The sequence below is a fragment of the Lissotriton helveticus genome, chromosome 4_1 (genome assembly GCF_964261635.1).
Source record: "Lissotriton helveticus chromosome 4_1, aLisHel1.1, whole genome shotgun sequence".
NCBI lineage: Eukaryota > Metazoa > Chordata > Amphibia > Caudata > Salamandridae > Lissotriton > Lissotriton helveticus.
The window spans coordinates 56,933,040-56,945,452 of NC_136063.1; the positions used below are offsets into that span (position 1 = coordinate 56,933,040).

Consider the following 12,413-nt stretch of genomic DNA (forward strand, 5'->3'; position numbering starts at 1 on the left):
TCAAGGCTTCTTTAGCTTTTTTCACTTTGGGGGGACAAGGGTCCAAAGGAGAGCCAGACTTAGTACCTTCAAGCAGAAGGCTGACCGAAGTGGGTGATAGCTTGGGAAAATCGCAAAAACTAGCAGGGATGAGGCTGTTGGAGGACCTGTTCAAGCAGCCCTTGGTGGAGACAGCCAAAACCAAATTGGCATTAATGAGCTTCAGTTGATCGTAGATAAATGAGATTTTAGAACAGAAAAAAGAGGATAAGCGGTCACATAGCTCCTGAGATGGTTCTACTTTATCCGAGAATGTCGGAGCCACAAGGGAGTTAAAATAAGATAAATGTAATCTAAAAATACACTAACCAGAACTACAATCCTTCATATTCATATCTAAACTAAACATTAACATATATAAGATATGTATTATTCCTAATAATCATTTATATATTTCCAAAAATATATGCTAACATTAATAAATTTAACACCATAAAACAAAAAATAAAATCATAATCTATAATTAACAATCATAAAAACACAAAATCAAACAATCAATTAAAAGAATAGAAAGTACTAAAATATTACAATTTAAAAATACATTTCTAATACTAATTGTAATATGTATATTTATCTTTGACAAGCATTATAACATGTAAATATATAGATATTAAAACATAGGACTCAATACTAAAATTCTAAAATTTAATAATCACACTCTAACATGAACCAGTTCTAAGAAAATGTTGCACACTAAAGGGGTGACATTTCCTATTCCCACTCCAATCTAGTCCAATTTGGGGAAAGTGTTGGATACTAACATGGTGACATTTACTATTCCCACTTCAATCTAACCACATTGAAGGAAGGTGTTGAACTCTAAAGGGGTGACATTCCCTATTCCCACTCCAATCTAAGCCTATTTGATGAAGGTATTGGACACTAAAGTGGTGGAATGTACTTTTTCCACTGCAATCTAACAATGTTTATGTTAATACAATTAAAAACTTCATATGCACAATAAATACTCCCTTCCAAACACACAACTTTGTATCTATAAAATAAGATAAATGTAATCTAAAAATTCACTAACCAGAACTACAATCCTTCATATTCATATCTAAAATTAACATATATAAGATATGAATTATTCCTAATAATCATTTATATATTTCCAAAAATATATGCTAACATTAAAACATTTAAGAACATAAAACAAAAAATAAAATCATAATCTATAATTAACAATCATAAAAACACAAAATTAAACAATCAATTAAAACAATAGAAAGTACTAAAATATTACAATTTAAAAATATATTTCTAATACTAATTGTATTATGAATATTTATCTTTGACAAACATTATAACATGTAAATATCTTATATAAGAAAATGTAAGAATATTTTACTTTTTTTAATTATTTTGCATATGTTTTTATATTTTTTTCATTTGTTTCATGTATGTGTGATTTAATATTTGAAACATATGTATTTAAATGCCATACCATTCATATGTAGTTTAATTCATTGCAAATTATAACTTATCAAAATTATTAATGTAACAAAATAAATATAAAATAATACAATTTAAAATAAAAAACTAAATGTATTTTTAAATAAATTATAAATTATAATGTATTAAAATATATGTAACAGTGCAAATATGCATGCCTTACTGGGCAACCAGAAAGGTGGATGGGATCCCGGAGGCCACCCCACTCAAGGACAGACTGCTAGTAGATCGAATGAAAAGTAAAGCTATTTCACTTATTTAACGGAAAATAATTAACAGTTTACCAGACCTGGTGCAACAGCTATATACGAGTGGGGGACTTGGATGAGGAGGATTGGTGCAAGGTGCTGTCCTCCCCACGAGAGGTGACAATACCATCACAACTGCGGCTGTCCAATTGAAAATGTTGCAGCACACATACACTTCATGCACCACATTGGTTAAGATGGGCCGAAGTGGCTCCGCAGACTGTAGACGGGGATGTGGGGAGACAGGCATGTTTTATCATATACTCTGGGAATGTCTCTTGATCCAGTCATTCTGGAGGGCTCTCAACAGGGTGGTCGGAGAGGTCAACAAGGCTAACTCAAAACACTATCCGGAGTGGGAGAGGGTGCTATAGGAAAAGTCTTGTGCTGAACTGTACTGTTAAATATTGGACAGATTTGTTAGCATGAGCTGAAAGCCATTTTGTATTTCTGGCAGCCATGTTGTCTGCCATGTGCTCTGTCCTACCTTTCTGTTAACTGCTCTTGTAGTCTGCCTAGAGGCAAACTATATTGAGCATCCTCCACTTCGCACATGTCGAGAAGGGCCTAGCTAGTAGAATGCACCTGCTTCTCTAGTATAACTGTCAGGCTAGTGTTGATGCTGTATAGAGAAGTAACTCTCCTCCCACTTTGTTTAGCAAGTAGATCTTGTATGCCCAACTTAGTCATTTTGCATGATTACATGAGCCAGGACTGCCCCTTGCATTTATGCTCTATGTAACTCTAAAGCATTTATAAAGCCCCAGTTTTCTGTACTCCTTAGACTGCCTCATTCAGTTGCTAAGGCTTCTGTGTGACGTAGTCTCACCTCATTTGAGGTTAATAAAAATGATCTTTTATATTTCAGCTTCTATGCCAATTTCTTCTTTGTTTTTAAAAGAACCAAGTATCAGTGAGACCCCTGAGAAGGATTTTGATTACTTCAGTACCATCTGTTCAGGATATATTGTGACAAGTTAATTGCATTGAAATATGTCATTCTAATAAATGCCAATAAACAGATTAATAAAAAAATAAATGTAACAATATGAATTTAAAATATTTTTTATTAAAATTAAGTAAAATATTAATTTGCATATCATTGCAAAAATTAATCTACTATGTACTTTTGAATATTCACTTTTTAGAATTCACCATGCTTATACCATAAAAACCCAATGTACTACTTCAAAAACAAGTAGAACACCTTTTTTTTACAACATAAAGTAGACATTTCCAAAATGTCATAATTACATTTTTTTTTTCTCGGAATACAAATAAAAAATGAGTAAACATGCAAAATCAATCACACTACAATAAATGACATACTAATTAACATTTAAAAATGATATTACATACAACTATATTTGATAAATTGTAATTTTTCATACCAATATTACAAACATCTCTTAAAAGAATTGTTTTATCTTTAAATGTACTCTTGTTGATATGCTTAAGGGTTATACCGCATCACATTTCAATTCCTGTTAAGTTGCTAGCTATTAACCAATTACACAATGTGAGACATTTGAGTATTAGTTGAGGTGGTGGAGTAGCTACCTTAAGTAATAATCTAAATCCTTGTCAGGGTGAACTACTAAAGTCACCAAATAGACCTGAGCTATTTTTCTAGTAGTGCAGTCAGGCTTAACTTGAAAGAAAATGTTTATGCATTACCAAACTGTAGTAAAGTAGTGACACAACACAATAAAAACCCTAACCTAATTTAGAAAAATAAAGAATAAGATGATTCTGTTTGAACATTCATGTGTCTTGCTGTACTCACTCACACTCCTCACAGAGAAAAGTCCCACCTTTCATGCCAGTAACTCACTGACTGTGCTCACACCTGCTTCAAGTGGGGCTCATGCATCAGCTTGTTTAAAAAAGAATTTACATTATTTTTCTGCATCAACCCTCATCACTTACCTGGCAGGTATTTGACTGCGCGTTTGGGCAAAGGAACACATCACACTTCATATATACTTTAGGCTGGCCTGCAAAGATGAAGGTCTCTATCTCAAACATTACTTGCAGGGACTGACCATTTTGAATCACATGTACATTCAGGCCCTGCGTCACTGCACAGCTGCAAAGAGAAGAGCATTGTGAAGGTAACATTAAAAGACTTTATAAACACCCCCTAAAGGCAGCTGACCCACGATATGTGCTTAATTGCTCTACAAGGGCACTGGGTGAGATGTCCTTATTGTAGAGAAATTGTGTAAGTGTATGAAAGTGAAAGATGTTCAGTCCTTTTTATAAAATCAAAACTGATGTCTAACAAGGCTAACTCAAGGATGGGTTTGGTTTCCCATTATTTTTTAGGAACATAAATATGAGATTATTTGCTTCTGAATCATGTATAAACAAATTTCACTTTCCATTTTTCTAGTTCCACTTTAATAGCACAATGGGACTTAAAGCCAGCTTGTGTGTTAACAATCATTCTATTAATGTGTTGCTCCTTCGGGGCTTATAAATTGCTTTGATGGGGTTTTGTAGTCTGTTGGGCTCATGGGGCTGCCAGCAAAAGCACTGTTGCAGCTGGCCTTCAATACCACTGTGTTTAAATGAGTCTCACCAGGGTGGGGAGTCACAGAGGCTCCCTTCCAGTTAGAATCTGAGATGCTGATTGCACAGGGTGATGTCACTATTGCATCAGCATCTATGGCCCTCTGGAAATGTAGTCTCATGTGTATGTGTTACCATGGCAGTTTGTTTCATAATTTAAAGGCCAAAAAGTAGCATGCTACAAGGAGCAGGCAATGTGATTTACATAGGTTATTGAGGGCTTACTGTAAGGAGGATAGAATATGAAGTGAGAAAAGGTTGGAGATCAGGGTACTAATCAATGAGTGAAGGAAGAGAAAACCTGATCAGTTCTTAATATTTAGGCACCATATTTCTCACACAAGGGGGTGCAAGGATGACTTTAATTCCAGAATTGCATTTACCAAACTTCACAGGGCCACCTAGTGGTAAATGTGGAGTAATGCAAGGCAGCACAATTCGCTAATTGGTGCTACTCTGACTCAGCAGGAGTTCCATAGGTGGAACGTGGGTGTTCCCATGCTCCCACCAATGGAATTCGGTGCATTCCTAGATTTACCATTAGTAGTATTCCTGGAAATGTATCAAAATATTACACCTCCACAGTGGAAGCGTAATGAGAAGAAATATGTTTATTTCTCCTTGGTTTTCCTCTTTTTACACAAAGGAAGTGGAAACAGCCTCAGATGATTGTTTTTGTGAAGGAAGGTGTCCGTTTCTGCACGAAACAAATCCTGCCTACAACCCAGGCACCCTTGCACCATGGTGCAAAGTTACCTGCATTGGCGTTCGCAGCAGTTTGTGCACCAGCACGGACAGAGAGCAGGAATGTGCTGTATAATAATAAATATTGCACTTCCTACCCACTCTCCTTCATGCAGCTAAGGGCAGGAAAGTGAATATCCAATATGAGCCCCATAATGTTTACAAAAATCATTTAAAAAAGGAGTAGACCCCCATAAATATTATTATCAAAAATGTCCAAGTACATACTATCAGTCAAAACCGAGTAGGTAAATGTTGAAACAAGGGGTTACCTTGGGGCCAGGTTGAGTTTGCAGAGGCTCTGATCCAGAAGCAGGCCATTTAAATGGAAGAGGCAGTCTAGGTACCTCCATGTATGTTAAGGAGTTATGTTGGTGACAACATCACCCATGAGATTTTTTTATTGAGTCTAACTATGTTGGTCTTGAGTCCAAACTCCCAATGCTGTTCTTTCAGTAAGAGAAAGACAACTTAAATCAGGAATAGTTTAATTCATTTGGTTTTTCAATTACTGTCCCCCTCATTATGTTCCCATTGTGCCCTTGTTCCAAAAAGTCTTTAGTGAGTTACATAGTAGTACAGTGACTATGTATGTTGAGTCGATGTTCCATTATAGGTATCTTGACCTTGTGTATAGTCATGCACATCATCATCGTTCAGCAGCGATGGAATACAACTCTCCCCTCTATACCAACTTAATCGACTGCAAGAAGCCGATCAACATAATGGACAGAGGTACCCGTTAGTAGCTCCTCCACTACTATGATGTACTAGATAAACTCATAAGAATCATTAGGAACATTTACGAGGGAATGACCTGCTAGATAGTCCATGGAGGACAACTCACAGAAACCTTGAAAGTGAGTACCGGAGTCCATCAGGGTTGTTTGCTCTTGCCTTTCCTCTTCTTGCTGGCAATAGACTGGAACATGAATACATCCACAGCAAGAAAAATAAAGAAGATCCAGTGAACACCTTGGACACAGCTCGATGACCTGGACTTTTCAGATGACCTGACCTTACTCTTATATACCCATCAGCAGATGCAAGAGAAGACCGACAAATCAAATGAGCAAAACTTAGCCTCAACATCCACTGGGGAAAAACTGAGATTCTGAATGCTAGCACGGAAAGCACAACAGTAGTCACTTAAAGAGGTTAAGGTCTTCACCTGGGCAGTGTCATGCAAGCAGAGTTACACAGATGCTGACATCAAGTGAAAGTTTTCATCTTTAATAAATCTTGTTTTTTACTCAAGAACCAGATAACATAAAGTTTTGTCATATTGTATTGACATGTAGGGGACCTGAAAGTCTCCAGAATCTTCCCATTGTTAGGCAGGTTCTGGTAGTAACCCAGGGTAAGAAAGTGCCCTTTTGTGTGGTTATGGTTTCTTCAGGAAGGCCTGCAAAGACGCTTAAGAGATAGAAAGACAATAATGTAGCCTAAATACGTAGGTTACAAAGGACACATCTTCATCTAGCATTCCTTGCTTTATGATCCAGTCCAGGATTCCCAGCGCATGGGAGCAACAGTGGCGACGGCAGGACGCGAGTAGCAGAACCGCAGTAGGTGGGGGTACCAAATTGCACTGTACCACCCCGTACCACTCCGAGTGAGCTGCGAGAGGGAGTCAGAACCAGAAAGGCGGAACCAAGGAAAGCGGAGAGGCGGATGGTAGCTGAAGAGCGGAGGAGTTAATGAGGGGTCTGCCCAGGCCTCGTCGCAGCTCCCGTGGCCCCGGTGGTTCTTTTAAGGACCCCTCCACTGGTCAGCGGATGATTAACGGCCGCCACCGAGGCAGCAACAAGGCTCAAGCACTGCCCCTGGTCCTCCTGCTCACCTCTCACCCCATCATGCCCACACTGTCATAAAATGTTGCTCTTCCTGCAATCTCTATAAACAGTGTCCGGAATCAATCCCTGGTCTCATAGCAGCCGCTGCTGCAGTACAAGCCAGGTCCACTATGACCCTGGTGAGGCCTGGTGGGGCCCGCGGCCCCCCACCATCGGACTTTTGGAGGCCATCTCAGTTGGCGCCGCCCCAGTGGGGGACCTTCAGTGGCACCCGCGGCCAGGAGCAGGGGGTTTCGAGTTAATAATCTGCCGTCCTTGTTACTGTGGCAGAGAGGTGCAGCACTTTGATGGTGACCAGCAGAGAGGTATGTTCAAGGTAAATGTGCGCTGTATGTCGTGGGAAGCAGGGCTGACTCTCTCTAAATCAACGCGCCCTCCCGGGGCTTTTCAGACCCCTATTGAGGTAAATCATGTTTCGGCTCACCCCCTGAGGGCTCATATTTTGGGTGTGCTGCAGGGGGCCAGAGGTTGCAGGAAATCCAGGGACAAGGATTGGACCCCGGTGTGGGAAGCCGAGTGAACAGTTGACATCCAAGTCCTTGAGCGGTGGTATGGCTCACGATGGTAGTAACCAGGCGAAGACAGCAGCCCAAAGATCATTTAGCTACTCCACTAGTACCCAGGGCACAGACACCTGCCTTACTCAAGGAGTAAGTTTAAGTCTACTGTGGCACTATATAGCCACTGACAACCGGGCACCCCTATTGAAGGATGACAAAAATACAAAAAGCCTCTCAGCACCAAGAAAATGCCCCCGTAAAGTCATTCACCCCGACTAAAATATCACCCAGTATCCAAAGGAGTGCACAGAACGCAGTCTCTGACAAAAAGTCCTTTTTAAAGTCCCCAGCAGCAGGTCTCATACCTCAATTTTTATATAAACGTCCTCCTAATGATGAGAGCTCCCTCGCCCGACAGACCAATCAAGAAGGGCCAAGGCCAGTAATGGAATGAACCACCTGCCAGGGAGCCATTCCAAGAACAAGCTCCCTGCAATACAAGTACAAACATCGCAGGCATAACCATTGAAAGACACCGGTCTCCATCTTGCTCTGGGGCCGTGTAGCTCCCCAGGAATTAAACATAGACACACAAATGACCCACCTGCTGACACCACAGCCCCAACTCAAGGAAACCATGAGCAGGTTGTGACAGCCCAAATACACCACCAGAAACAACTCACCCTGCAGTCTCCTGTTCAGCCACCTCTTCTAGTACGCACAGGACCTGGACCAACTAAGACAGAAGAGTCAGAATGTCTAAAAAACCTTGGGTACCTATCACTGATATTTCTTCAAAACTTGGAATTAAGGATACAAAGTACAATGGAGCTCACCCCAAAGCTCTTCAGAATGGTCAATGTAACCTGTTTTCCCGCTCCCCTACACAAAGCTCTCAAAGCTATAGTACCTACGAAAGCAGTCTCATTAACGACCCAGGAGCAACCTCACCCGGTGAAACAGTCCACACCGTGGCCGGGGCATTACTCTGCCAATCGAACAAAATGGAGTCGCAAATCGACCTCCTAACCACCATTGCACAACGGCTAGTGGTCCTGAGCAACAAGTTGGACTTCATAGAGAACAAACTTAGTGTCAATCGGAATAACCAGCTTTGCACCTGTTCGTGTGTCGATCTCATGGATAAATGGGCAACACTTCCAAAAATCTTAACAGACCTAGTAGTCTCATTAAAAGCTCAAACAGGAGGCACCATCATTCCTGACGAACAATAGTAGTACTGCACCAATCTCAAACCTCGCCGACCCTCATGGCAAATCATCCACAAACAATTCTGGCAACCCCTCAACAAAGCCCGACACACAAGGTCTTTTCGTATCCACTAAACTCTCCATCAGTCCACCCATTCTCAATCCCAGCTCACAGATCTCAAATCCAGGGAATACCCTTGAGGGCAATACCTCCATTCAGATAAGGAAAAAAGAACCTCTTTCAAGGAGGGCCAAGAAAAAATTAAAGAAACAAGAGAAAAAAGGCAATGCCTCAAAAAAGTTGCCCTCCTATTACCAACCCATACTCAAAATTCACAAATTGTCGGAGACAAAACATGGGGCCATATTATCAAGGAAGCTGCGGTAGTTTATCGCCGCTTTACCGGCAGGAAACTGCCGATAAAGCGGCGATAATGGGCTTGATAATATGCGATTCAAATTTCACAGGAAGCTGCGGTAGTTTATCGCCACTTTACCCGCAGGAAACTGCCGATAAAGCGGCGATAATGGGCTTGATAATATGCGATTCAAATTTCAATCGATGACCAGGTTAGATGTGTGAACATCTAACCTGGGCTTCGATTGAAATTCAAATCGCATATTATCAAGGCCATTATCGCCGCTCTATCGGCAGTTTCCTGCCAGTAAAGCGGCGATGAACTACCGCAGCTTCCTTGATAATATGGCCCCTGGTTCTATCCAATTTTTTTTAAAAAACAGGGCCCAAGCAACTCAACGTCCATAGCACCAAACCCTTTGGATGCCAAGCAAGTGACTGGCAGGCCTTTACAGCCAATTCTCTGAACGGGGGAGTCACACAGCTCATCAGGCCCGTCAACAGTAACTTAACTACCTCATTCATCGAACATCATGAACTTAGAGCAGAGAAGTCTATTATGTTCAACCAAGGAACAAGGACTCGATATCGGGGACAATATATCTCAGGGACTCTTACCCTCGGTCTCCCAGAGGCATCACGATCAATTAGCTTAGCCATTCCAAAGCCTGATATACTGTCCAGACCCACGCCTATGGGACCATTCCCCAAGCCTTAATTTAGGTATTGTACAGACGGATCCAAGTATCCAGCCCTAAGCAAACCTAGTTAGTAATACTACTCACGAGGTAATCCTTAACCCTAGATCCTTCATTAAAGGCCAACATGACAACCTAAACAGGGGCAACGTACTTCGACTAGTTAAGCATATCCCGACCTTAGAGAAACACACTCAGACGACCTAGCCTGGGTTAAGTTTCTGAGTCTCTCCATGGAATCAACCTCAATAGGGTTGAGTCGCCACTCCCAGGTGGGGATAACACCAGAAGAAATAGCTCAAATTGGTGATTGGGGTATTGACACTGCTTTCCCCATACATAAGAAATACCCACACGTACTAGCAGCATCACCACCAATGAAGGAGGTTCACTCGGTTCTAAGGGGGGACAGCGAATAATCCACCAGGGAAAAGCTCAGCGGCAGAGCCAAGACTTTACAACGCCTACAGAGTAACAAGTACGCTGGACCACAGGACAGTCCACATCAGTAGGCCAAAGACTATCTTCACGCATGGCACTCGGACTGGTACAGAAGGCCAGCCACCACAACGGCACTTCTAACACAATAAATGCTGCTCATCAACAGATCATGAACAGAACACTGGGAAGACAGCTGTCTATCACATCCTGGAGCGTTGCTGGGCGAAAAAGATTTCTTGGGTACAATTCAGTAAGCAATTACCTTTGAGAAAATTACATCCTGTGCCTACAAGAGACATGGTCCACCAAACCCCCAATTCTCCCAGGTTTTTATGAATTTTACTCTGCAGCCATAAAATGTAACATGGTCGGAAGAGCATCTGGTGGGCTCTCAATCTTTATTAATCAAGCTAGCAGACTAGAGGCAACCTTATCAGCAACAAACACAGCCAATCTACAAGTTGTACTGATCTGCGAATTAAAAAACATCTCAATTTGTCTTTTGTTAATTAATTGCTATGTCAACCACACCAATCAGCAAAAAAAACAAGTACTAAAAATATTGACAACAAAAATAGACCACCTCATAAATAAATATGTCTCACACTTTCCAATTATTGTCGGGGACATGAACACCCGGCGGTTGGGACACTCAAAAACAGACTTTACAAACCAGACTGAATCAGGCACTGTTCAGCGGCTCCTTTTCACAGAAAATATGGTTTCTGCCCACACAATCAAAAAAGCTGCAGATCCTCTCTGGCTTCCTCTCCCCACCTTCGGAGATAAGTCCACAATTGATTACATCTTTATCTCGGAAAACCTGATAACATACTTTTGTAGTGTAGTTCCTATTATCCCAATAGGCTCTGCGCATTGGAATAATACCTTCAATAGTATAGGCCTAGACCAGACGTTAACTAGGTCTTCTATTGTTGATATTAGACTTAAAGTTTTGGGTTTGCCAGCTAGCTCAGAGTTCACTAGAAACTTTCTCGAATAGGCAAGGAGGAGTTGAATCTCCCTAGATAGACAAGAAGGGATTTAGTTTCTGACAACCATAGAACATGACAACTTTGCTCTCCCCTAATCAAGAGTGTATCTCTAGAGTCGTGTGAAAACAAAAGACAAATTTTTTTACTCAGTCAGTACGTGCATTCTTAGTCTCACCAGATTGTAGAGAAAAGGAAGAGACGGGCGTGTTCAATAAAAGATGTTATTTATTGATCAGTCTCTTTTCTCGTACAAGAGAAATGGATCGATATTATCGCAATACTTATGGTTAAGTAAAGTGCATACAATAAAAGCAGAAGTATAAAATAATACTGTAAAAACATTTATATGGTTTCTAAGCCATATGCAGGTTTAAAATTGATAAAATAGATACATACACATATATATTTGACTAATCGTACTCAACTGGTGTTTCTACCTACGCCTACCACGGTGTACCTGACCTAAGCCTAATACGTGGGCGGGAATAGAAAGTAACAGTTTAAGTTAAGTTTGTTTTGCCAAGTGACTGACTCAAGAATTCTCTGTGAGGGGTTATTCAGTTCTGTACCTGGAATTTAGGATGAATGAGGGATGGTATCTCTCGTCTCTGGTCTCGATATTCCAGGCTACCTGCGAGGGCTACCCGGAAGGGCCAGAGCTGGATTTCTCGGCAGGAGAAAGCAGCGTCTCGTTCTCAGCGCGTCAGGAAGGCGGGGCTGCGCCAGCGGGGTCTGCTCTGCTCTGGGCTTCGGCAAGTCTGGCTGCTCCGATCTCGTCACCACCGCGTGTGTTTGCTTAAGGCAATACCGGTAATATTTATACCTGTAAGGTGCCGAGATTGACGTAAGGATGGACATAGATACGTCAATAAGGATGTCATACGACTTGGTCGTTAGCACATTCTTTTGCTGAAGTTCTCGATGAAATCAAAACAATGGCCGCAGGGTTTTTCCCAGGTTGTCATAGGTTTGATTTGTTTTGAGAACTCCGTATGCCTTATCAGGGGCTGGAGGAATATCGCTTGTCTAATTAGATGGCAAGCGTTATGACATAATCAGATAACACGTTCCTGTGCCATAGTGTGGCTTCATCAGATAACGGTTTCTGCATCATGGGATGGCTGCTAGTTAACTTGTTAACCAGAACAGGGTCAGGAATAGGGGGATCGATACAGAACCTATAGGAATACATCACACCCACTCCACGCTAACTATGGCCATGTTTACGAATCTAGGTAAAACATACTGTAGAGTATTGTGTATACCTTACCACCCCAAAATACATAAAATGCAT

The 12,413-nt window shown here is 41.1% G+C and overlaps 1 protein-coding gene across 1 annotated transcript in view; it reads right to left on the reverse strand.

Moving 5' to 3' along the window:
• The window catches only part of LOC144827853 (pancreatic secretory granule membrane major glycoprotein GP2-like), a 200,525-nt gene that overhangs the window by 106,104 nt on the left and 82,008 nt on the right, over window positions 1-12,413 (reverse strand). The window contains exon 6 of the mRNA XM_078686017.1: window positions 3,672-3,831. Coding sequence (XP_078542143.1) covers window positions 3,672-3,831 — 160 coding nt within the window. The remainder of the gene's footprint in view (window positions 1-3,671; window positions 3,832-12,413) is intronic.